The sequence below is a fragment of the Pongo pygmaeus genome, chromosome 4 (genome assembly GCF_028885625.2).
Source record: "Pongo pygmaeus isolate AG05252 chromosome 4, NHGRI_mPonPyg2-v2.0_pri, whole genome shotgun sequence".
Lineage (NCBI taxonomy): Eukaryota > Metazoa > Chordata > Mammalia > Primates > Hominidae > Pongo > Pongo pygmaeus.
This window is the reverse complement of record NC_072377.2, coordinates 37,384,892-37,411,092: the sequence shown is the minus strand read 5'-3', so window position 1 is coordinate 37,411,092 and position 26,201 is coordinate 37,384,892. Positions and strand designations below refer to the sequence as shown.

General features: G+C 39.0%; 1 protein-coding gene across 17 annotated transcripts in view; it reads left to right on the top strand.

The window, feature by feature from the left end:
• The first annotated feature begins 665 nt into the window (after positions 1-665).
• CPLANE1 (ciliogenesis and planar polarity effector complex subunit 1) overlaps positions 666-26,201 on the top strand; it is a 150,025-nt gene continuing 124,489 nt past the window's right edge. For 12 of the 17 annotated variants that reach the window (XM_054487081.2, XM_054487077.2, XM_063664736.1 and 9 more), the window contains exons 1-12: positions 679-959; positions 2,475-2,602; positions 4,371-4,506; positions 4,618-4,737; positions 5,601-5,833; positions 8,378-8,484; positions 11,632-11,788; positions 12,545-12,648; positions 20,511-20,693; positions 23,743-23,992; positions 24,168-24,323; positions 24,494-25,263. In XM_054487081.2, coding sequence (XP_054343056.1) covers positions 2,522-2,602; positions 4,371-4,506; positions 4,618-4,737; positions 5,601-5,833; positions 8,378-8,484; positions 11,632-11,788; positions 12,545-12,648; positions 20,511-20,693; positions 23,743-23,992; positions 24,168-24,323; positions 24,494-25,263 — 2,297 coding nt within the window. In that variant the 5' untranslated portion in view covers positions 679-959; positions 2,475-2,521. Of the gene's footprint in view, positions 1,340-2,474; positions 2,603-4,370; positions 4,507-4,617; positions 4,738-5,600; positions 5,834-8,377; positions 8,490-11,631; positions 11,789-12,544; positions 12,649-20,510; positions 20,694-23,742; positions 23,993-24,167; positions 24,324-24,493; positions 25,264-26,201 lie in introns of those variants that run through there. The other 5 variants (XM_054487076.2, XM_063664733.1, XM_054487075.2 and 2 more) reach the window with 5 other exon arrangements.

Genomic DNA, 26,201 nt, shown 5'->3' with positions numbered 1-26,201 from the left:
TCCCACCCAGAGACACAGGGGTAATTGTGGTTCTGATGCAGCCAGTTCTCCTACCCCGTAACGCTTATTTGCTAAAATAAACCAACCTAAGAGCTAGCTATCCAATGTAGAGGGCAGGGCCATTTTCGGTGCAGAACATACCTGGCCTAGCCAAGGGTGACAAGGTCCTGCCTTTAAAAACAGGCCAGTCACATAAAAGAGTGAAGATGGGCGCATGTGGAGGAGGACAACAGGCCACTGCCTGCGGCCTTCACATTTAACCTACACAAAAATGCTTTTCCAGGTGAGCAGAGCTCTCGGGCTGCCCGCTTGTGACCCCTGCTCCTGTCAGTCACGAGAACAGGGCGAAGGAGGCGAAAACAGTGAGGGAAATAAGTCCGTAGGACAGTGAGTTCGGAAAATGCCTTCTTCAGTGTTCCAAGGTGCCCACGTGAACTGGGGAGGGCAGAGCAAAACCCCTTATTTTCGGGTCTGTGCAGGGTCCCCACTAGGAAGGGGCAGCCCTTGAGTTCCATGTTGGTCGGTTATTAAGCGGCTCCCCCGCGAAGCCCCGCCCAATGCCTGTGCGCTCAAACTAGGAGCGTCCGAGGAACGCGTGAACTGGGAGAAGTGTACTGAGCGGGCCCGGCGGCCGCTGAGAAGGGGAGCGCGCGGGAGGAGGGGCGAGGAGCGCGGAGGCGGGCGCGGCTGGCAGCTTAGAGGGCCCGGGCGGAGGCCTGAGAGCAGGGCCTGAGGGGCGGAGGACGGGGGAGACCCGCCCGCGGCGTTCCCGGCCGGCTCTGAGCAGGCGCCGTAGCAGCGCCCGCGCCCCCTGCTTGCCCTCCGCCGTAGCCAGGACGCAGGCTCGCGTCAGGGCTGGCGGTAGGGCCCGCAGCCGTCGGCCTGGAGTCTTCACCCCGCGCAGTCGGCCTCGCCGAGCCTTCTCGCGCCGGACTGGCCGGGCCCTGCCCCTGGCGGAGGTAACTGCCCGCGGATTCCTTACCCCGTGATCCTGGCCTCCTCGTACGCTCCCCGGACCTGGGCGTCCTCAGCCTCGCCTCATCTACTCTTCTGTCGGGCGGGTCCGCGACCTCTCGCCTCCCGGGCCGTTTCCCGCCGCACCCGGCCCTGGTACATCCCCACTACCCAGTCCGGGCCCTTCGTCGCTCTGGGCCTACCCTAGCCTCCCAGCGTCGCCTGCTGACGGAGCGCGGGAGCCCCGAGGGGCCGGGGTCGCCCGGCCGGCGTGGGCGGTGCCAGGCTCGGGCCACACCTCGGCACCGGACCCGAGCCCCCCAGCTTCTCGAGCAGGATCCGGAGGAATAGAACGTCAATTTTCGTCGCTCTTAGCAATTTTAAGGTTGACTAATGGATTTGGGGCATGTCAGTGCATAAAGTTCCCAGTCTTTTTTCACTCAATAATTTTAGCAGCACTGATACTGTTGACTGGATTTGTTATTTCATTAGGAGCTGCAAATGATGCTTTTCTAATGCCGGCGTTCCTCTTGCATTTGGTTAACCCTTTTGAAAGAATTTATTTTATTTGTAGTTTTATTTATTTATTTTTGAGCCGGAGTCTTCGCTGCGTTGCCCACGCCGGAGTGCGTGGCACAATCACAGGCACAATCACAGCTCACTGCAGCCTCGAACTCTCCTGTCCTCAAGCGATCTTCTCATCTCAGCCTCCGTGCTGGCTGATAGCTAGCATCTTGATAGATCTTTGTGTGCTGTCCCTGAGTAGTTTTTCTTTTAAAGCTATTTTATTAAAAAAAAAAAACAACAAGAAACAAACCCAGCTATTTTGGCCGGGAACAGTGGATCACGCCTGTAATCCCAGCACTTTGGGAGGCTGAGTCGGGCGGATCACCCAAGGTCAGGGGTTCGAGACCAGCCTGGCCAACATGGTGAAACCCGGTTTCTACTAAAAATACAAAAAAATTAGCCCGGTGTGGTGGTGCATGCCTGTGATCCCAGCTACTCGGGAGGCTGAGGCAAGAGAATCGCTTGAACCTGGGAGGCGGAGGTTGCAGTGTGAGCTGAGATCGCGCCACTGCACTCCAGCCTGGGCGACAATAGCAAAACTTCAACTCGGAAATAAAATATAAATCAAAACTTTATGAAAATTGTCAGTTAAGATCTTCAGTGGTCTATGCGCAGTGGATCATGCCTGTTATCCCACCACTTTGGGAGGACGAAGTGGATGGATCACTTGAAGTCAGGAGTTTGAGACCAGCCTGGCCAACATTGTGAAACCCCATCTCTACTTAAAAAAAAAAAATTAGCCAGGCGTGGTGGCACACCCTAGTAGTCCCAGCTACTCGGGAGGCTAACGCAGGAGAATCACTTGAATCCGGGAGGTGGAGGTTACAGTGAGCTGAGATCGCACCACTGCACTCCAGCTGGGGCAACAGAACGAAACTCTGTCTCAAAAAAAAAAAAAAAAATGCCCAGTGAATATTATGGATCATTTATTTTATTACTATTATTGTTTACAGAATCTTGGAACTGTTTTACTTGATTGGTCATTGATAGCTTAACAAACATGGAGATAAGATTAGAAATCTTGACATCAACAGGTATTAAGCAGAAAAAACCATGGCCACGTGTCTCCTGGTTGGGAAAGGTAGGTTTTTCTTTATTCATGCAATACCAGTTTTATATATGTTATATGTGTGTTTTGCCTGTAATATAGGAGTATTCTATGATCTTAAATAAAACATCATCTATTGGAGGAGGATCTACAGGAGGATCACCTACCTGCACACTCAACAGGGTTTTGTGTGTGTTTTGTTTTTATTATAATGAGCAAGTTAGCTTTTCCAGAATGTTAAGTGGTTTGTTTAGAAGATTTTTACTTAAACTTTTTTTTTCATATTATGTTTAAGTCAAATTTAAGTTAAGTTGAGATGGCATATATCAAAATGGAATATTTAATGTCCTGAGCTTTCCTTTACTGGAACAGTTAATGGAGTGTTTCCTCCTATTGTGGTTTTCATGATTGTGCTATGAAGTGTTCTTGGAAACTAGGATGGAAGAAATGGGCCACAATACGTTTGTAATCCAGGAATGCCATTCATAATATATGGCATAGATTCCCCACTTAGGGAAAGTAGGCAACCCTACTTTATTTGTGATGATTATTGAAATAAAGTGTTAAATTTCCTGTGAGAAATTATACCACTAACTCCCCTGGAACAGGAGTTCTCAAACTATCAGAACTATCTGGAGAGGTGGTTAAAACACAGATTGCTGGGCCCTGTTCCCAAAGTTTTCAGTTAATTAGGTCGGCGGTAGGGTTGGATATCTTGTATTTTTGTATTTTTATTTTTTGAGATGGAGTCTCGCTCTGTTGCCCAGGCTGGAGCGCAATGGCATCCTCTCGGCTCACTGCAACCTCAGCCTCCCAGGTTCAAGCGATTGTCCTGCCTCAGCCTCCTGAATAGCTGGGATTACAGACGCATGCCACCATGCCCAGCTAATTTTTGTATTTTTAGTAGAGACTAGGGGTTTCACCATGTTGGTCAGGCTGGTCTTGAACTCCTCACTTCTGAGGTGTTGCTGATGCTGCTGGCTCAGTTATACCTTGAAAATCACTGCCTTAGAATATATGAAAACAAAGTTAACTCAAAACAGCCTACTTTTTCTAGGTAATAAAAAATGAGCAGAGTCATGGATTTATGAATTTCGGAAGCTATATCTATTTTAATCTAAATAATTTAAAAACTTGCTCATACTACTGTTAAAATTGATGAGAGTCAGGTTCAGTGGTATGCACCCCGTGGTCCCAGCTACTCAGGAGGCTAAGGCAAGAGGATCGCTTGAGCCCAGGAGTTCTGGGCTGCAGTGTGCTATACCGATTAGGTGTCTGCACTAAATTCGGTATCAATATGATGACCTCCCGAGATCAAGGGGCTGGGGTAAGCACCAGGTTGCCTAAGAATGGTGAACTGGTCCAGCTCAGAAATGGGCCAGGTCAAAACTCTCATGCTTATTAGTAGTGGGATAGTGCCTGTAAATATCTACTCCACTTAAGGCTGGGTAACAAAGTGAGACCTCAGCTCTTAAAAAAAAAAAAAAAAAAAAAGATTAAAAAGTAGATAAGCCAGTTTTGGCTAGCAGAATTAGAAGACACTCCTATAATTTTAAACTTCAAAGAAATTGAAATACAACTATTAGGTAACCTTACCTATTAATTCTAACGAGGTATTTTAAAACAATTCAAAATGTTCAGGTTACTATAGAGTATTAAGCTTAGTGTTCATTTTATGATTTGTGGTACAAATAGATAATCTTTCTTAAATGTCGCTTTGATTTCTGGGATAATTTATTTAGGCAGTAAGTTGAGTTAATTTCTGGCACCTCTTGAGTCCTTCACATGTTTCTTCTCTTAGGAAAAAGAAGCCGTTTTTCTTTTGGATGATAAATTCATAAATGAAATTAATTTGCTATCAGGAAAGATAAAGAAGAAAATTCCTAGTCTGCAGCCTTTCTTGAAGGATGTTATTGTCCTAACAACGTCCAGTAATGGTTAAGTAGTACTGATATTTTCAAATGGCTAAAACTATATTTTTTAATAACTTAGTGTGATGTTAAAGGAAATACTAGATTGTAAGTATTGCATTTCATTTTTGGAAACAGATGCCTGGCTGGCTGGGGTACTAACTACAGGAGAGCTTTTCCTTTGGAACAAAGATCAAGATTGTTTGAAAACTATACCAATAACTGAAAAGCCTAAGGAAATGATCAAAGCTACAGTCGGTGGGAATTTTTTTTATTTGTTTAAATTGGTTTGACTAGGAAAAATAGGAAAAGAGGATGAAACATTTTTCTGTTACTGTCTTGAAAATGTATTTCTGTATATGTGCATATGTATATCTGTGTGTGTGTATATATATATATAGTTTTGGTTATGTTTATCTGTGATACTGAGACTCAACTTGAAGAAGAAAATTCTGGCATGCCTAACATTTCTGTGATAATAATAGGTTTCTAATATCACATAATAAATACTTGATAAATGTTGCTATTTTTTGTACTTTTTTTTCTTTTTCTTTTTTTTTTTTTGAGACGGAGTCTCGCTCTGTCGCCCAGGCTGGAGTGCAGTGGCGCGATCTCGGCTCACTGCAAGCTCCGCCTCCGGGGTCCACGCCATTCTCCTGCCTCAGCCTCCCGAGTAGCTGGGACTACAGGCACCTGCCACCACGCCCGGCTAATTTTTTTGTATTTTTAGTAGAGACGGGGTTTCACCGTGTTAGCTAGGATGGTCTTGATCTCCTGACCTCGTGATCCACCCAGCTTTTTTTTTCTTTTTTAGAGACAGGAGACAGGATCTTGTTCTGTCACTCAGGCTGAAGTATAGTGGCATGATCATAGCTCACTGCAGCTTTGACCTTTTGGGCTCAAGCGATCCGTCTCCTTAAGCCTCCCAAAGTGCTGGGATTACAGGCATGAGCTGCCATGCCTGGATTGTATTTTTAATTTTTTGCTAGTGCCTTAGTTTTGACATCCTGAATGGTAACTTTTTTTTTTTTTTATTATTGTAAGAATACATAAATTATGTACTTTCTTGTGGGGAATTCAGACTTCAGAGGCTTAATTACTTTTTTTTGTTACTTTTTTAGCAAGCTCTTTGAGACCGTACTTGTATGTATCTGGAAATGGGAAAAGAATTGTGCTCATAACACCTTCCGGATGCATATTTCTTTGGGAATATTTGGAATTAAAGAATATTTTATCTTCTAAAAGCCTTTCATTGGCGGGTCGGTGGTCCCAGGTCATACCTGAAGAAGCAGTTCTCTTGCCTTCCACCGAAGATAAAGAAGCTGTAGTGAATGCTGTTTTTATAAAAAATGAGGTAAAATCAGTCTCAGACTCTATCTGTGAAGCAAATAGGCAGAGTGTATAATGGTATAACTATATATCTTTAATCACCATAAATTTTCATAGTAATTGTGAAATTCTTGTATGGACAATATATTTTTATATTTCTTGGGTCACATTTTTTAAAAGTGTTTATTAAAAGTAGTTTTAACTTAGAACTCCTTTTCTCTATCCTTGATTTAAAAATATAGCTTGTTATGCTGGGCGCGGTGGCTCACGCCTGTATTCCCAGCACTTTGGGAGGCTGAGGCGGGTGGATCACCTGAGGTCGAGAGTTCAAGACCAGCCTGACCAACATGGAGAAACCCCGTCTCTGCTAAAAATACAAAATTATCTGGGCATGGTGGCGCATGCCTGTAATCCCAGCTACTCAGGAGGCTGAGGCAGGAGAATCGCTTGAACCCGGGAGGCGGAGGTTGCGGTGAGCTGAGATCATGCCATTACACTCCAGCCTGGGCAACAAGAGTGAAACTCCGTCTCAAAAAAAAAAAAGAAAGTATAATATATAATATATATACATGTATATAATATATATTGTATATATAATATATTATATGGTATATTATATATTATGTAGTATATATTATGTATATTACGTATGTATATATGTAATATATATATACATATATATATACATACATACATATATATGTATATATATACATATATACAATATATATATATACACATATATACAATACACATACATATACACTATATATATATATACATATATACTATATATATACATATATACATACATACATATGTATGTACATACATATATGTACATACATATACATATACATATACATACATATACATACATATACATACATATATATACATACATACATATATATACACATATATATACATATATATGTAATATATATAATATATATTATATATTATATAATATACCATATAATATATTATATATACATATAATATATAATATTATATTATAAATATATTATACATTTATATATTATATGTATATATTATTTATAATATATATGTATATGTATATATTATACATTATATATAATGTATATGTATTATATATAATGTATATATTATACATTATATGTAATGTATATATTATATATAATGTATATGTATTATATAGAATGTATATGTATTATATAGAATGTATATAATATATAGAATGTATATAATATATAGAATGTATATATTATATAGAATGTATATAATATATTATATAGAATGTATATAATATATTATATAGAATGTATATAATATATTATATAGAATGTATATAATATATTATATAGAATGTATATAATATATTATATAGAATGTATATAATATATTATATAGAATGTATATAATATATAGAATGTATATAATATATAGAATGTATATAATATATAGAATGTATATAATATATTATATAGAATGTATATAATATATAGAATGTATATAATATATAGAATGTATATTATATGTTATATAGAATGTATATTATATGTTATATAGAATGTATATTATATATAATGTATATATTTTATATATTATATAATATATAATGTATATATGGTATATATTACATATATTTTGTATATATGGTATATATTACATATTTTTATATATATGATGTACATATTATATATATTTTATATATGATGTACATATATATTTTTTATATATGATATATATTATATATTATATATGATGTATATATTATATATTATATATGATGTATATATTATATATTATATATGATGTATATGTTATATATGATGTATATATTATATATATTTTACATATGATGTATATATTATATATAGTTTACGTATATGATGTATATATTATATATAGTTTACGTATATGATGTATATATTATATATAGTTCACGTATATGATGTATAATATATTTTTTATATATGATGTATATATTATATATATTTTTTATATATGATGTATATATTATATATATTTTTTATATATGATGTATATATATAGAGAGAGCTTGTTTGGTAATTTAACAAGCTAGAATTGATGATACTAAATATGCCATTTAACTGGGAAATAACAGATTCATGAACTTAAAAAACCAAAACATATTTAAAATATCTGCTTGGTATTCTTTGTATGTGTGGACCAGCATTTTATTATCCAAACCACTATTGTTAGAAATTGCAGTTTGAAGTTTTATTGTCCCCTCTCCCCACTCTCAGGGTGGTGTGCTAATTTAAATAGTATAAAAGTATAAAAAGAGATAAATAAATATGTAAGAATATTTTTAGTTATAGTCACAATAAATGTCAATATTTTCTTAAGAGCATAAACTACAACCTGATTACTCTTTTGAGACCTGCCTCTGGCTCAGAAAAAAATTACTTAGTCTTAAGCTTAATGTTAAGAATAAAAAGTATAAGCAAGATCTCAATATTTTTTACTGGTTTGTGATGAGGAATATATATATATATTTTAGTATCTTGATTTATTTTCAGATTAATTTTATACTAAAGTATATTAAATTTATCTACAGTTATTTGGAGACTGCTGCCTGTGTTCGTTTACTTTTTATTCTGGGGAATGGCTGAAGTTAACATTTCTAGCAATTCGGTGGCATGAGAATGTATTTACATCTATAAGGTGAGGTAAATGTTTTCTTCTTCCTTTTCTTACTGATTTTTTTTCTTTTGGAGGCAGGGTCTTGCTGTGTCACCCAGACTGGGGGGTAGTGGCACAATCATAGCTCAGCCTCCTGAGTACCTGTGACTACAGGTGTGTGCCACCACGCCTGGCTAATTTTTTTTTTTTTTTTTTAACAGACAAGTTCTTGCACTCCTGGGCTCAAGCAGTCCTCCTGCCTTGGCCTCCCAAAGTGCTGGGATTACAGGCATGAGCCATCATACCCAGCCCCATATTTTCTATCCCTTTTTAAACATTATTATCTTTTGATCCATATACATGTAATAAAATTTGTAAATGTTATTGTGAGTTTCGATTTTTGAGGCTTTACAAATCATTTCTTCCCGTCTTATTTCTAAATGTTTAATCCAGAAAGTTTATCTTGTTTTGTCTTGTTTCTCTTCTTTGAAGTGAGAATTTGTAAAAGATAAGACAAGCTATGGTTTTACTTGTTTAAGACTATAAAAGTAACTATTTTGGAAAAGAATTCAATTGAAATTTGAAAGGGCCATAACTATTTTGATTTGCTGTTGTACCTTTTAAATGCTTAAGTATTCTTTTATTTAAAAATAGTTTTATTCTAAAAAGCCTAATAAAATAGAAAATATGCATTTTTTTTTTGAGATGGAGTCTCGCTCTGTCGCCCAGCCTGGAGTGCAGTGGTGCAATCTTGGCTCGCTGTAACCTCTGCCTCCCGGGTTCAAGTGATTCTCGTGCCTCAGCCTCTCGAGTAGCTGGGACTACAGGTGCCTGCCAACAGGCCCGGCTAACTTTTTGTATTTTTAGTAGAGATGGGGTTTCACCATGTTAGTCAGGCTGGTCTTGAACTCCTGACCTTGTGATCCGCCTGCCTCAGCCTCCCAAAGTGCTGGAATTACAGGCGTGAGCCACCTCACCCAGCCAAAAATATGCATTATTTTCTTACAATGCCTAAGTAAGATTGAGTAAAATGGTGTGATTTTTATTTTTATTTTTCTGTTTGTTTTATTTTTATATTTTATATTAAGATATAACTTACATGAAGTAAAATGAACAAATCTTGGCTGAGTGTGGTGGTGGATGCCTGTAATCCCAGCACTCTGGGAGGCTGAGGCAGGAGGATCACTTGAGCCCAGGAGTTCAAGACCAGTCTGGACAACATGGCAAAATCCCATCTCTACACAAAATATAAAAAAAATTAGCTGAGCATGGTGGCGCATGCCTATAGTCCCAGCTGCTTGGGAGGCTGAGGTGGGAGGATCACTGAAGCCCAGGAGGTCCAGGTTGCAGTGAGTTCAGATCATGCCACTGCACTCCAGCCTGGGTGACAGAGTGAGACCCTGTCTGGAAAATAAATAAATAAATAAAATAAGATGAACAAGTCTTAAGTGTACAACTAGATAGACTTTGAGAAATATATACAACTGTTTGAAATATATATATCACTTGGATCAGTTATAGAACATTGATACTATCCCCAAAGTTTCCCTCTTCTTTCTGTCTACCTACCTATCTATCTATTTATCCATTTATTTGTTTTTGAGATAGAGTCTTGCTATGTCTCCCAGGTTGGAGTGTAGTGGTGCAATCTTGGCTCACTGCAACTTCTGCCTCCCAGGTTCAAGCGATTCTCCTGTCTCAGCCTCCCGAGTAGCTGGGATTATGGGCGTGCGCCAACACACCCAGCTAATTTTTTTGTATTTTTAGTAAAGATGGGGTTTCACCATGTTGGCCAGGCTGGTCTCAAACTCCTGACCTCAAATGATCTGCCTGCCTTGGCCTCCCAAAGTGCTGGGATTACAGGCATCAGCCACCATGCCTGGCCTTCTCTACATTTTATTTTTTATTTTATTATTATTTTTTTGAGACAGAGTCTCACTCTGTTGCCCAGGCTGGAGTGCAGTGGCGCGATCTCGGCTCACTGCAACCTCTGCCTCTCAGGTTCAAGCTATTCTTCTGCCTCAGCCTCCCGAGTAGCTGACACTACAGGTGCGCCCCCCCACGGCTGGCTAATTTTTGTATTTTTAGTAGAGATGGGATTTCACCATATTGGCCAGGCTGGTCTCGAACTCCTGACCTACTTCTTAAATTCCTGTAAAAATGTTTGGCATTATGTAGAAATATGTTTATCCAAACTTTTAGTGGAAGCAGGTATAATATATTTGGGGTTGCATATACAAACATGGCTCTACTAACAGAACTCTGATATTCAATTTATTTAGCTAATCTGCAGCTGCTCTTTTGTGCACAGACTTCTGAAAGGTCTCTGATATAGTTTGGATGTTCGTCCCCTCCAAGTCTCGTGTTGAAAATAATCCTTTAATGTTGGAATGTTGGAGGTGGGGCCTGGTGGGAGATGTCTGAGTCAAGGGGGCAGATCCCTCATGAATGGCTTGGTGTTCTGCTTACAGTAATGAGTTCTTGCTCTGAGTTCACAGGAGATCTGGTTGTTTAAAAGAGCCTGGAATCTCCTCCTTCTCTCCCTTGCTCCCTCTCTTGGGAAAATGTTGCTCCCCATTCCTTTCTGCCATGGTTATAAGCTTCCTGAAGCCCTCACAAGAATCTGAGGAGATGCTGATGCCATGCTTGCACAGCCTGCAGAACCATGAGGCTGAATAAACCCCTTCTCTTTCTTTCTTTTTTTTTTTTGATATGGAGTCTCACTCTGTCGCCCAGGCTGGAGTGCAGTGGCGTGATCTTGGCTCACTGCAACCTCCGCCTCCCAAGTTCAAGCAATTCTCCTGCCTCAGCCTCCTGAATAGCTTGGATTACAGGTGCACGCCATCACGCCCAGCTAATTTTGTATTTTTAACAGAAACAGGGTTTCACCTGTTGGCCAGGCTGGTCGCAGACTCCTGGCCTCAAGTGATCCACCCGTCTCTGCCTCCCAAAGGGCTGTGATTACAGGCGTGAGCTACCGCGCCCAGCCAACCCCTTTTCTTTATAAATTACTCAGTCTCAGGCATTCCTTTACAGCAACACAATGGATTAACATAGTCTCTAAAATATTCCCTAAGTACATGTGCACATGTAGGAATTTGGATGGATCCTTTAATTTTTGTAGTGAACTATATATAAATTTAAAAGTTACCATACCTTTTGTTTTCAATTATTTCATTACTTTTTTAGATCATTGCCATACCATGTTCACTGGGCTCAACAAGACTGTCATCTCTGCAGTTTAATTCCTAAATGTGAATCAGTAAAGTCAAGAGGAGCTCTAATTTCTGCCTTTTCAAGAGATGGCCTTACCCTGGCAGTAACTCTTAATCAGAAAGACCCCAAGGTCAGTAAATATCTGTCTTAGAAAGTGATCTATAAAAGAAGGAGTTTATTCCAGTTTTGAGATTTTTCTTTTTCTAAATACTCCTTTATATCCATTTTTTTCTTTCTGTTGTTTTTTTTTTTTTTTTTTTTTTTTTGACAGGGTCTCTGTCTGTTGCCTAGGCTGGAGTGCAGTGGTGCAATCATGGCTTGCTGCAGCCTCGACCTCCCAGGCTCAAGTGATCCTCTCACCTCAGCCTCCCAAGTAGCTGAGGCCACAGGCTTATACCACCATGCCTGGCTAATTTTTGTATTTTTTTGGTAGTGATGGGGTTTTGCCATATTGCCCAGGCTGGTCTTGAATTCCTGAGCTCAAGCAGTTCTCCCACCTCAACCTCCCAAAGTGCTGGGATTACAGGTATGAACCACTGTGCCCAGCCTGCTTTATATTCTTTAAGTTGGTGGTGTTTAATCCAACTTGACATTGTGGATTGGTAAAGTTCTGTAAATTTGATGCCATAACTTTCAAAACTTGGCTTTCAGAAATGAAAAAAGAATAAGGGAAAAAGAGGAAAGAAGAGCATTGTGGTAACTAATGTTCTTAATGTGGAACATAAAAGAGCAAAGGCTAGCAGGGGTCAATATTGCCTTGCCAGTTAGGAAATACTCCCTAGATAGTTTATTAATATAATAATAGAGCTCTATGCCACCAGAATTATAAATAATGGTTACAGTAAAATAATTTTAATAGTTTTCTTGTCTTTTTTTTCCTTTCTAGGCAACTCAGGTATTATTTATAAACACACTGAATTTTGTTACTGTCTGTGGTAGCCTTAAAGGATGTAGTAACAAGAGTCCCGTGGTTCCAGCTACACTTATTAGGTAAGAACTCTTTTGTCTGTCTTTTTTTTCTTTTTTTCTTTTAAAAGAGATGGGTCTCTGTCAGGTGTGGTAGCTCACACCTGTAATTCTAGCACTTTGGGAAACCAAGGTGGGAGGATCACTTGAGCTCAGGAGTTTGAGACCAGCTTGGGCAACATAATGAGACCTCATCTTTACTAAAAAATAAAAAGAAATTAGCCGAGCATGGTGGTGGACACCTGTAGTCCCAGCTACTTGAGAGGCTGAGATAGGGGGTATCACCTGAGCCTGGGTGATAGAGGCTGCAGTGAACTATGATCTTGCCACTGCACTCCAGTCTGAGCAACAGAGCAAGACCCTATCTCAAAAAAACAAAACAAAACAAAACTAAACAACAAAAAAAGGCTGAGCACTGTGGCTCACACCTGTAATCCCAGCACTTTGGGAGGCCGAGGTGGGTGGATCACCTGAGGTCAGGAGTTTGAGACCAGCCTGGTCAAAATGGTGAAACCCCATCTCTACTAAAAAAAATACAAAAAAAAAATTAGCCAAGTGTGATGGCATGTGCCTGTAGTCCCAGCTACTTGGGAGGCTGAGGCACAAGAATTGCTTGAACCCAGGAGGCGGAGGTTGCCGTGATCTGAGATCGCACTACTGCACTCCAGCCTGGATGACAGAGGGAGACTGCCTCAAAAAAAAAAAAAAAAAGATGGGGTCTTATTTGTTGCCCAAGCTGGAGTGTAGTGGTATGATCATAGCTCGCTGCAGCATTGAACTCCTGGGCTCAAACAGTCCTTCCTTCCTCATCCTTCTGAGTAGCTGGGACTACAGGTGTGTGTCACTGTATGTGGCTAATTTTTTTTAAAGTTTTTTGTAGAGACAGGGTCTTGCTATGTTGACCACGCTGGTCTTGAACTTCTGGCCTTAAGTGATCCTCCCACCTTGGCCTCCTAAAGTGCTGGGATTACAGGCCTGAGCCATCATGCCCAGCCTAAAAGTTGCTTTATATAAGGAAGGCCTTAAATACTTTTTTTTTTGAGATGGAGTCTCACTCTGTCACCCAGGCTGGAGTGCAGTGGTGTGATCTCGGCTCACTGCAAGCTCTGCCTCCCGGGTTCATGCCATTCTCCTGCCTCAGCCTCCCGAGTAGCTGGGATTAAAGGCGCCCGCCACCATGCCTGGATAATTTTTTTGTATTTTTTTAGTAGAGATGGGGTTTCACCGTGTTAGCCAGGATGGTCTTGATCTCCTGACCTCGTGATCCACCCACCTTGGCCTCCCAAAGTGCTCGGATTACAGGCGTAAGCCACCGTGCCTGGCCATAGGTGCATATTTATTACATGCATATGTTGTGTAGTGGTGAAGTCTGGGCTTTTAGTGTTAATAATGAACATTGTACCCAACAGATAATTTTTCAACCCTCACTTCCCTCCTGTCTTTTAGTAGTCTCCAATGCCTATTATTCCACTCTGTATGTCCATGTGTACCCATTGTTTAGTCCCTGCTTGTAAGTTAGAATATGTAGTATTTGACTGTTTCTGAGTGATTTTACCTAGGATAATGACCTCCAGTTCCATCCACGTTACTGCAAAAGACATGACTTCATTTGTTTTATGGCAGAGTAGCATTCTGTGATACATATATATACACACACCACATTTTCTTTATCCAATCCTTTGTTGATAGATGGTTCTGTTGATTCCCTATCTTTGCTATTGTGAATAGTGATGTGATAAACGTATGAGTGCAAGTATCTTTTTGATATAATGATTTCTTTCCCTTTGGGTATATACCCAATAGTGAGATTACTAGATTGAATGGTAGTTCCTATTTTGGTTCTTTGAGAAATCTCTGTACCATAATGATTGTACTAATTTGCATTCCCACCAATCATGTTTGTTCCCTTTTCTCATGTTCCCGTGTTCCCTTTCCTCTGCATACTTGCCAACATGTTGTTTTTTGATGTTTTAGTAATAGCCATTCTGACCGGTGTTATCTCATTGTGGTTTTAATTTGCATTTCTCTGATGATTAGTGATGTTGAGCATTTTTTCGTATGTTTATTGGCTGATTGTATGTCTTTTGAGAAATATCTGCTCATGTCCTTTGCCCAGTTTTTAATGAGGTTGGTTTTTTTTTTTTTTTTTTGCTTGTTGAGTTGTCTTAGTTTCTCATAGATCCTAGATATTAGCCCTTTGTCAGACGCATAGTTTGCAAATATTTTCTCCCATTCTGTAGGTTGCCTTTTTACTTCAGTTGTGTCTTTTGCTGTGCAGAAGCTTTTTAAGTTAATTAATTCTCATTTGTCTATTTTTGTTGTGTTTGCTTTTGAGGATGCAGTCATAAATTCTTCGCCTAGCCCAATGTCCAGAAGAGTTTTTCCTAGGTTTTCTTCTAGGATTTTTATAGTTTCAGGCCTTATGTTTAGGTCTTTAATCCATCTTGAGTTAATTTTTGTATATGATGAGAGGTATGGGTCCAGTTTCATTCTTCTGCACGTCTATCCAATTTTCCTAGCACTATTTTTATTGAATAGGGTGTCCTTTCCCCAGTGTATATTTTTATCGACTTTGCTGAAGATCAGTTGGTTGTAGCTATGTGGCTTTATATCTGGGTTCTGTATTCTGTTACATTTGTCTGTGTGCTGTTTTTATACCAGTACCATGCTGTTTTGACTACTATAGCCTTGTAGTATAATTTGAAATTAGTAGGCTGGGCATGGTGGCTAACGCACTTTGGGAGGCCAAGGTGGGTGGATCACCTGAGTTCGGGAGTTGGAGACCATACTGACCAACATGGAGAAACCCTGTCTCTACTAAATTTGATTTTGTAAAATTAGCCAGGTGTGGTGGTGTATGCCTGTAATCCCAGCTACTGAAGAGGCTGAGGCAAGAGATTCGCTTGAACCCTGGAGGTGGAGGTTGTGGTGAGCCGAGATTGCACCGTTGCACTCCAGCCTGGGCAACAAGAGTGAAACTCTGTCTCAAAAAAAAAAAAAAAAAAAAAATGCTGGGCACAGTGGCTCATGCCTGTAATCCCAGCACTTTGGGAGGCCGAGGCAGGCGGATCACGAGGTCAGGAGTTCGAGACCAGCCTGACCAACATGGTGAAACCCTGTCTCTAGTAAAAATACAAAAATTAGCTGGGGTGATGGTGTGCGCCTGTAATGCCAGCTACTCAGGAGGCTGAGGCAGGAGAATCGCTTGAACCTGGGAGGCAGAGGTTGCAGTGAGTCGAAATCGCACCACTGCTTTCCAGCCTGGGCGACGGAACGAGACTCCGTTGCAAAAAAAAAAAAAAAAGAAATTAGGTAATATGATACCTCCAGCTTTGTTCTTTTGTTTTTGGTTCCGTACAAGTTTTAGGATTGTTTTTTCTAATTATGTGAAAAATGGCACTGGTAATTTAATAGAGATTGCATTGAATTGTAGATTTATTTGGGCAGTATGTTCATTTTAATGATACTGACCTTTTAATCCATAAGCATGAGGTGCTTTTCCATTTGTTTATGTCATCTACAATTTTTTTTATCAGTGTTTTATAATTATAATTTATTTTATCAGTGTTCTCCTCATAGAGATCTTTTACCTTCTTGGTTAAATATATTGCTAGGTATTTTCTTTTATTTTTTGTAGCTAATGTTAATGGGATTGCCTACTTGATTCAGTCCTTGGCTACATAGTTATTGGTGTATTTTCTACTGATTTCTGTATATTCATCTTGTTAATATAAAGTATCCTGAAATCTTACTATATTCATTTATCAAATCTAAGAGTTTTTGTGGAGTCTTTAGGGTTTTCTAGATATAAGATTATATTGTCAGTGAAGAGTGATAATTTGGATGCCTTTTATTTATTTTTTTATCTTGCCTGATTGCTCTGACTAGGACTTCTAACATTATGTTGAATAGGTGTGGTAAAAGTAGGCATCCTTGTCTTGTTCCAGTTCTAAACATTATAGTTGATACCACAGAACTACGACTATTAAGACTATTATGAAATAATACACTCACAAACTACAAAACCTAGAGGAAATTGATGAGTTTCTTTTATAGGTGACTGGACTCTTTTCTTTTGCTAATTTTAAAATTCTTTCTTTCCCTTTGACTTAACACATTCTGAATATAATAGCCTCTGGTGGAGTCCTTTTTGCTATGTATTTGCCTGGGGATCACTGGGCCTCCTGTATCTGGATGTCTAACTCTCTTGCTAGACTTAGCAAGTTTTCATTTATTTTTCTTTTAAATAGGTTTTCGGCACTTTTTGATCTCTCTTACCCTTCAGGAATACTGATAATTTAGAAGTTCACTCACTTTTTGTAGTCCCGGACTTCTTGAAGGCTTTGTTCATTCTTTTTTTTTTTTTCTTATTTTTGTCTGATTGAGATTCTTTCTTTTGCTTGGTGTAGTCTATTATTGAATCTTTTGAATGTATTTTATATTTCCTTCAATTCAGTTTTTATTTCCAGAGTTTTTTTTTTTTTTTAAATCTTTCTCCTTGGTAAATTTCTCATTCATATTGATTTTCTGATTTCTTTGTATTGGTTTTCAGATTTTCTTGCATCTCATTGAGCTTCTTCAAAATCAGTATTTTGAATTATTTCTCTGGCATTTTGGGGGAATTATTTTTGATTCGCATCTATTACTGGACAATTTTTGTGGTCCTTTGGTGGTGTCATATTTCCTTGCTTTTCTTATGTTTTCTGTGTCCTTCCATTGATGGCTGTGCATCTGGTACAGCAGTTGCTTGTTTTAATTTTTTGAAAATGCTTTTATAGAGGAGAATTTTTTTCCTGAAGATGTATGTATGTTGTTGATTGAGTAGGATACTTTGGCTTTGATTTTGCATACTTGTAGTACTGTAATCTTTGTATGACTTCTTCAGTAGTACACAGGGTTGGTGGCACCTGTGATTTCCTCAGTGGCTTAAGGTATAGTTATTAGTTGGGGTTATGGTGAAGTTTTGTTAGGGACTTGGACAACAACTGAGCCAGTCTTCAGGCCCTAGTAGTGGCAGCAGTGGGGTGAGTGTGCCTGTTTTTAGGCCCTAGACCACCTTATACTGGCCCTGGTATTGGTGGGTCCTGAAGGCTGATTCTTGGGCTTCCAGGCGGCATGCTTAGAAGCTAGTAGTGGGAGTGGTGGTCTAGGTGTGTGAGCGGTTTCTCAGGCCCCTGAGTATCTGGTATGGTGTGGGCGATGGCAGTAGTAGTGGTGAAGCAACCCACTGGGACCCAAGTAGTCCATGTTGGAGTTACTGGAAGTTGTGATGGTTTGTGGGGGACTAGTCCCCAGTGACATAGCTGCTCTGTGGCAGGGTGGTGGGTATTCTCCTAAGTGTGCTTCGGAGAGCTTGGTCTCCCCTGTTCCCTGAGTTGGGTGGTGCCTGCAGCCACCTCAGCCCAAACTCAGCCCAAGGGTGGGTCGTAGCCCAGCTGTAAACAGTCAAAATGGTACCTTGGGCCTGGGACCAGAGAGGGTGGTATCCCTCCCAGGCAAGCAGTGTAGGCAAGAAGCTGTGAGGAATGCAGCCTGCTCACATCTCAATCTCAACAGCAGCCCACAGCAGGGTGATAGGGAGCCTCCCAGGAGTGCCTGAGAGTGCCTGGTCTCCCCTCTTGCTCCCTGAAGCGGTGCAGTAGCAGCCAAGTCTGTAGATCCCCGGTATCTAGGCTTTCTGAGGCTGCTCTAGGCTTGGATGCCTGTGGGATTCCATGTGTTTTCCCTTTCTGGAGCAATGTCTCTGAGCATTCTTTAGGCAGCTCCATATGTCAGGCCCAAGGCCCTAGTGAGTTGAAGGTTTCTCCCACTCAGAGATTATGAAAGCCTGTTTTGGGGTAAGAAGCCCTGCGGATTTTTCTCTTACTGCTTCCCTGTGTTCAGGAGCCTTTTCCCACTCTTAGTCTTACTTACTACTTAATAGTAAGAAGATAGTCCATGGTTCCTCTCCATGGAGGAGTTACATACTACCTGTGTCTAGTCAGCCATCTTGATCTGAGTGTATTCCTTTTTTTTTTTTTTTTTGCAACAAGGTCTTGCTCTGTCACCTGGGCTGGAGTCTGTCACCTGGGCTGGAGTGCAATGGCGTGATCATAGTTCACTGCAGCCTCAAACTTCTAGGCTCAAGCTATCCCCCTGCCTGCCTCAAGCTATCCCCCTGCCTGCCTCAAGCTATCCCCCTGCCTGCCTCAACCTCCCAAGTAGCTGGGATTACAGGTGCATGCCACCACGACTGTTTTTTTGTTTTTTTTTTTGGTAGAGCCAGGGTGTTGCTATGTTGCCCTGGCTGGTCTTGAACTCTTGACCTTATGCAATTCTCCCACCTTGGCCTCCCAAAATGCTGTGATTACAGATCACAGCCACTGCACAGCCACTGCACCTGGCCGAGAGAGCCTAGTCTTTTTTTTTCCAAGATGGAGTCTTGCTCTGTCACCCAGGCTGGAGTGCAGTGGTGCGATCTCGTCTCACTGCAACCTCTGCTTCCCGGGTTCAAGCACTTCTCTGCCTCAGCCTCCCGAGTAGCTGGGATTACAGGTGCCCACCACCATGCATGGCTAATTTTTTTGTATTTTTAGTGGAGATGGGGTTTCACCATCTTGGCCAGGCTGGTCTTGAATTCCTGACCTCGTGATCCACCTGCCTCGGCCTCCCAAAGTGTTGGGATTACGGGCCTGTGCCACCGTGCCTGGCCAAGCCTAGTTTTTTAAACAAGTCCCTACATATGCATCCTGTACGTATGAGTCAATAGTAACATAGGTGTTGATTTGGGATGGCACATGAGCTACCACCAGGATCCATGCAAAATTACAGAGTAGGAGAATTTCCTCTTACAGCTTCTAACTTCTTTTTCTGAATACTTTTCCATGCTGTTCTATGCATTTTCAGAGTTTTTAGGTTTATCTAGCCCTGCCTCTTCATTTTCTTTTACTTTCCACAAGTTCCTTTCTCTTTGGTAAATTTCTCATTCATATTATTCATAATACTTTGAAAGTATTCGTCTCAGTTCAGTGGTCTTTTTGATTTAGTGTCTGTCATTTTCTGAGAAGGACCTACTTTTTGTTCTCATTAAACATTAGTATCACTAGATATAACACCTGTGAAAAGAAGGGAATAAGGGTTAAAATATAAAATTTTAAAAAATAAAAATAAAATAAATTAAAAAATCACGAAATAGTTAAGGAGTAGTACCAGTTAGAGCTTTGGTAAGAGGGAGAGTCTGCTGTTGAGAGGGACTCTAACAGCCTGCAGAGAGGACAGATGTGGCCTTGAAATCTGTCAGTAGATCTTGATTGTAGACTCTACTAGGATTAAAATTCATTCTAATATGTGAGTGACTAAAAAGCTCAGTTCTTTAGGAATATATATATATTTTTTCTCTGTGGCCCAGACTGGAGTGCAGTGGTACGATCTTGGCTCACTGCAACCTCTGCCTCCCCAGTTCAAGCCATTCTCCTGCCTCAGCCTCCCCAGTAGCCGGGATTATGGGCACCCCCCACCACGCCTGGCTTATTTGTATTTTTGTAGAGACAGGGTTTCACCATTTGGCCAGGCTGGTCTTGAACTCCTGACCTCAGTTGATCCGCCTGCCTCGGCCTCCCAAAGTGCTGGGATTACAGGCTTGAGCCACGGTGCCTGGCCGAATTTTTTCGTTTTTTAATTGCTTATGAATTTCTAATTGGAATATTGTTGAAATAGATGTTTATGAACAAACTCCTTTATTCTAGGAAGTAAAATTCATGAAATGTGTATGGCAATTGTCTATTACTAGTCATTCTTTTGCCCTCATTTTTTGAACTTTCACACCTTTGCTTGGTACAGCCCATTTTAAATCATCATAGACATTGTAAAGTATCTCTTCTAAACATGTTGTCTCTTATTTATTATAGGTCCTACTGGGTAGGTGATATCAGCTGGACGCATGATAGTCTTTTTCTGGCTTGTATGTTAAAACGTGGCTCTCTGGTTTTATTGACCTGCCAAGGTGAATTGCTAACATTAATTACATTTGGTTGCTCTATAGAATTTGGGCCAGCAGAATTTATTCCTCTTCATCCACTAATAACGTATAGGTGAGACATTTGAATTGTGTTAATTTGTTTATAGATTTTTTCTGTTTTGTATTACTTTTACTGTGTATTTAAAAAAAATTTCATCTTTCAAATTGTCTTACTTTTTCTTTGAGTCTGTCGTCTCAATATCTGTTTCTTATTTATAGTTTTCTTCTATTTCTTTTTGTGGCTTAATCCTGGTGAAAATGTGACATTGTGACTAAGTAAGTATAAGTTATTAAAATATTTAATGGCATGAAAAATTATCTTCTTTGATATAAAAGTTAATAAAAGTATGATATAGCATTTATTGTTATAAAATAATAGCACTTAGAAAATTAATAACTCAAAATTAACTTGACATATGGATTTATCTACTTTTTTCCCAAAGGGAAAAAGTTATTGGAAATGGATAGAAAACTGTAGGATTTAGCCGTATTTTAATTTTTGTTGTAGTTTTTAAAATTATTTTTATTTTTTATTGATATACAATATTTTACATATTTATGGGATACATGTGATATTTTGTTACTTGGATAGCATGTGTCATATTATAATTTTTACTTGTGAGATGAAGTAGCAATTTGGCTTTGGAGTCAGATCAAGATTCACATACTGGTTCTTTTACTTATTAGTTGTATGATTTTGGGTTAGTTATTCTTTTTTTTTTTCAATTTTTAAATTTTCATTCTTATTTTTACTTATTTTTTTTCTTGAGATGGAGTTTCACTCTTGTTGCCCAGGCTGGAGTGCAGTGGTGTGATCTCAGCTCACTGCAGCCCCCTCTCTCGGGTTCAAGCGATTCTTCTGCCTCAGCCTCCCAAGTAGCTGGGATTACAGGCATGTGCCACCACGCCTGGCTAATTTTGTATTTTTAGTAGAGATGGGGTTTCACCATGTTGGTCAGGCTGGTCTCGAACTCCTGACCTCAGGTGATCCACCCACCTTGGCCTCCCAAAGTGCTGGAAGTACAGGCATGAGCCACCGCACTAGACCAATTTTTTTATTTTTAAAAATTTCTTTTGATCTCCAGTCTTGCAGAAGGGTTATTCTTTAAGCCTCAGTTTCTTTTACTGTGAAATGAGTGTGACACTAATTGTGTCTTAGGGTTTAGAGAATGAAGTAAGATAATACATAATTATAAATCAGCATTGTCTGGCATAAAGTTAGTGCTCAGTAAATATTTGTTGTTATTGATGTTGATTATATGTGGCTAGACACATATGCATAACTATTTGCAAGACAGAAAAGTTGGAAAAGACGTTTGAAATTAATCTATTCCGTTTGCTTTATAGAAAGGAAACTGAGGTAGGGTGTTTCCTTGATTATATTTATATTTATTTTTTTTTTTTGAGACGGAGTCTTGCTCTGTCCCCCAGGCTGGAGTGCGCTGGCCCCATCTCGGCTCACTGTAAGCTCCGCCTCCCGGGTTCACGCCATTCTCCTGCCTCAGCTTCCCGAGTAGCTGGGACTACAGGCGCCCGCCACCACGCCCGGCTAATTTTTTAGAGACGAGGTTTCAACATGTTGGCCAGGATGGTCTCAAACTAACCTCGTGATCTGCCCGCCTCGGCCTCCCAAAGTGCTAGGATTACAGGCTTGAGCCACCGCGCCCGGCCTCCTTGATTATATTTAGCAAAAAAAGACATTTAATTTTTTTTTTTTTTTTTTTTTTTTGAGACAGAGTCTCACTCTGTTGCCAAGGCTAGAGTGTGGTGGTGTGATCTCGGCTTACTGCAACCACCACCTCCCGGGTTCAAGAAATTCTGCCTCAGCCTCCTGAGTAGCTGGAATTACAGGCGCATGCCACCACGCCCAGATAATTTTTGTATTTTTACTAGAGATGGGGTTTCACCATATTGGTCGGGCTGGTCTCAAACTCCTGACCTCGTGATCCGCCCACCTCGGCTTCCCAAAGATGACAATTTTTAGCAATTGGCAATGCTAATGGAAAAACGTGTCACTTCCTGCAGTGAAAGTATTTTTTCCTTACTTGTTATGGTCTAATTCATAGTTCATTAGAATTTTCTCATATTCTCTTTTAAAATTAATATTTGGGGCCTTCCAAACTGCTTTTTTTCTGATTATGAAAATACAGTATTCATTATTTATTTTAGCACTCAAAAATCAAATGTTATAAAACTAAATAATGTGGAAAATTAAATACTTGTAATCCTATACTTCAAAGGTAACAATTACTAACATTTTAGTATGTTGTCCCCCAAATTTTAAAAATATTCATATAACAATGATAATAGCAATATTAGTTTCTTTTTTAAAAACTAGATAATGTGATATATCCTGTTTACTATTTTCCATTTTTGATTTAACAGTATATCTTTTACATCTTTGCATGTTAGGCATTATTTCTAATGGTTCTACAGATGTCTGTGGGGTGTATGTCCTATAATTGCCAATTTTCTATTGTTGCCATTTGGCTAATAAAAAAAATCTATATTTGAATAGTTGCCTAACCAGAAAAAAATTACAATATACTTTGATGGTTTGTTCCTTTGATATTTGTAAAGCCCCAACTTTAATAAGGAGTGATATTAAGTAATCAGAATCAGGTACATCATAACAATAATGTATGTTTAAGTTAAGTGGAAACTCAAATTTAAATAGGTAAAATTTTACTCACCACCATTCTCTCCAAATCTTCTCAACTTTTTTCTTTCTCCTCTTTAATAAAAAGTATACTGATACCTCATAATTTTGTGTAAGCATATTTAAATATATGGTAAGAGGAAAGTTAACTATTTAATTCTCTTTAATGGTAAAAATAAACTGCCTGAATTATTTTCTGTAATAGGTTGTATGTAGATAAATACAAAATAGAATAAATGCTACTGTTTAGGAAAATTTTAAAAACACATGAACCTATATATTATTTTGTCTTAATCACCGTTGTTTTCCTGAAAGATATAAACACATTTAATATTTTTTGTGTGTTTCACCTGCTTGCTTTTTCATTGTTCTGTAACTTTTTCTTTTTTTTTTTGAAAAACATTATTGTTTTCCTGAAGATCTTTCTCTTACTGATTCTTGTATTTTGATGTTTGTTTACTAGACCACAGCAGTTTACGTTCCAAGATTCAAATAATTGTGTTGATTCATCAGCTTCTGATAGTGACCCTATGAGACAGAGATTTTCTATAAAAGCACACTCATGGTTACCCTACCTCGTTATATCTGATGGATATATGGTCACAACCCTTCGATTTCTTGATAGCCTATCTCCATCAGTACACATGAGATCACTTCTACTTGATTCAACCCAGAGGCTTGAGAAAATATATCAAAGTGTGATATTGTCTAAGGTATAGTGCTTTTTTATATCATTGGGAAAAGTTGCCTTTTTCTTTTCAAATTTAAAACTTTACTGACAATAACGTCCTTGAATTGTATACAGTTGTCTATAGAATTTTTAATTGCTTATAATAGAACTACAGATAACATTTTGCTCTTGGAAATCTTTCCTCTTTTCTTCTTTAGCCAAAAGGCAAAGGACTGAACTTGCGATCACTGAATTCCCTAAGGTCTAGCCTGTTAAAACACCAAGGAAATGAAAGTTCAGCCGATTTCACTGTCCCCAAATTCTTGCAGGCAGAAGAAACAATAAATTTAAATGAAAATACAGCAGATTTTCAGGTACTTAGTAGCAGAATTTTATTTACTTGGAACAATTATGACTTTATTCCAAGAAACATATTCTGTTTTTCTCTTATTAAAGGGAAGAGAAATTTAAGAACGCCACAGTGATTCTATTGATAAGGTATTAAATGGTATTAAGTATCATTTATTTTCCCCTCATGTTTTAGGATTTTGAAGCAGAAGAAACTAACGAAGGCGGACACTTTCCAGACAACTTATTTCCTTTTTGGAACAAAAGAGATGATGTGCTGTGTAGTAGTATGACGGAAGGAAGATTGGAATTTGCATCTATGTTTGATACGATACATGCAAAGGATGATAGTGAGGAGACAGATAGAACCATTGCAGAACTGCATTCTATCCAGAAAAGTCTACTTGCAGCATGGACTATAGGAATTTCAAAAACTGTGACAGAAAAAAATTTAATGTTAAATTACATAGTAGTTTGTATCACTCATTTTTTTTACATTCTTCAATTTATAAAATGTCCTTTTCCCAAACTTGATCTTGTTTTAAGCAAAAGCTCAAGACATAATGCATGGATACTTTGTATCTTTCAGCTTTTTCATCAGTGTTTATCAATCCATTATTGGGATATAAGATACAAACAAGATGTGGGGCATTTGATAAAGCTGACCTCAAATACTATAAAACTTTTGCTGACTCAGCAACAAAAGGGTCAGTTATTCTCAGAGAAACTTTTAGCCTGTTTTTATTTACTCAAAATGGTAGCTGACAGTTTAAATGGTGTATACATTCTTCAACCTGAAGTTATTTCAGCATCAGCTGATGGAAGTAAAATAACAGCTCAAGACTCATTGGTGGTACCTATTTTTCAAATGTTTCAAGATAGTGGTTTTCAGAAAAACTGGTCTTGGAACTCATTTTTCAAGATTCATCCTCAAGTAGTAAATCCTGTACAACAGCCAGGACACAGGTATAATCACTTATTTTAATACTGGGATACTATTAGCTTAGTTTTTTTTACTTTTTTAGAAACTGAGCTACAATTCCCATATTGTAAAATTCATCATCTTAAAATGTACTATTCAGTGTTTGTTAGTATATTTATAAGGTTGTAAAACTATTATCACTAATTCCAGAACGTTTTTATCACCCCAGAAAGAAACCTTGTATCTGTTAGCACTCAGTATTATAGATTTTAGTTTTTAAAATATTTAAGTACATGTTTCAAAACATCATGTTAAATATGTCATGTTATACGTGATAAATGTATACACTTTTAGTTTGCCAAAAAAAATTGTAAGATTTATGCCAAACATTGTACAATACATATTTTCTGAGTCTCGGAAAACCATGATGTTGAAAGATTTTGGTTTAGTTAAGTACTGTTAAAAAATGACCTCTTTTTTTTTTTTTTTTTTTTGAGATGGAGTCCACTCTTGTCCCCCAGGCTGGAGTGCGATGACGCAATCTCGGCTCACTGCAACCTCCGCCTCCTCGGTTCAAGTGATTCTCCTGCCTCAGCCTCCCGAGTAGCTGGGATTACAGGCGCCTGTGACCACACTCAGCTAATTTTTGTATTTTTAGTAGAGACGGGGTTTCACCATGTTGGCCAGGCTGATCTAGAACTCCTGACCTCAGGTGATCCACCCGCTTCAGCCTCCCAAAGTACTGGGATATAGGCGTGAGCCACGACCCCCGGCCAAAATGACCTCTTAAAAAAATGACCTCTTAAAAAAATTAGGCTGGGCGCAGTGGCTCACGCCTGTAATCCAGCACTTTGGGAGGCTGAGGCGGGTGGATCACTTGATCCCAGGACTAGCTTGGGCAACACGATGAAACTCTGCAACTAAAAAATTAGCGAGGCCTGTTGGCATGTGCCTGTAATCCCAGCGACCCAGGAGGCTGAGG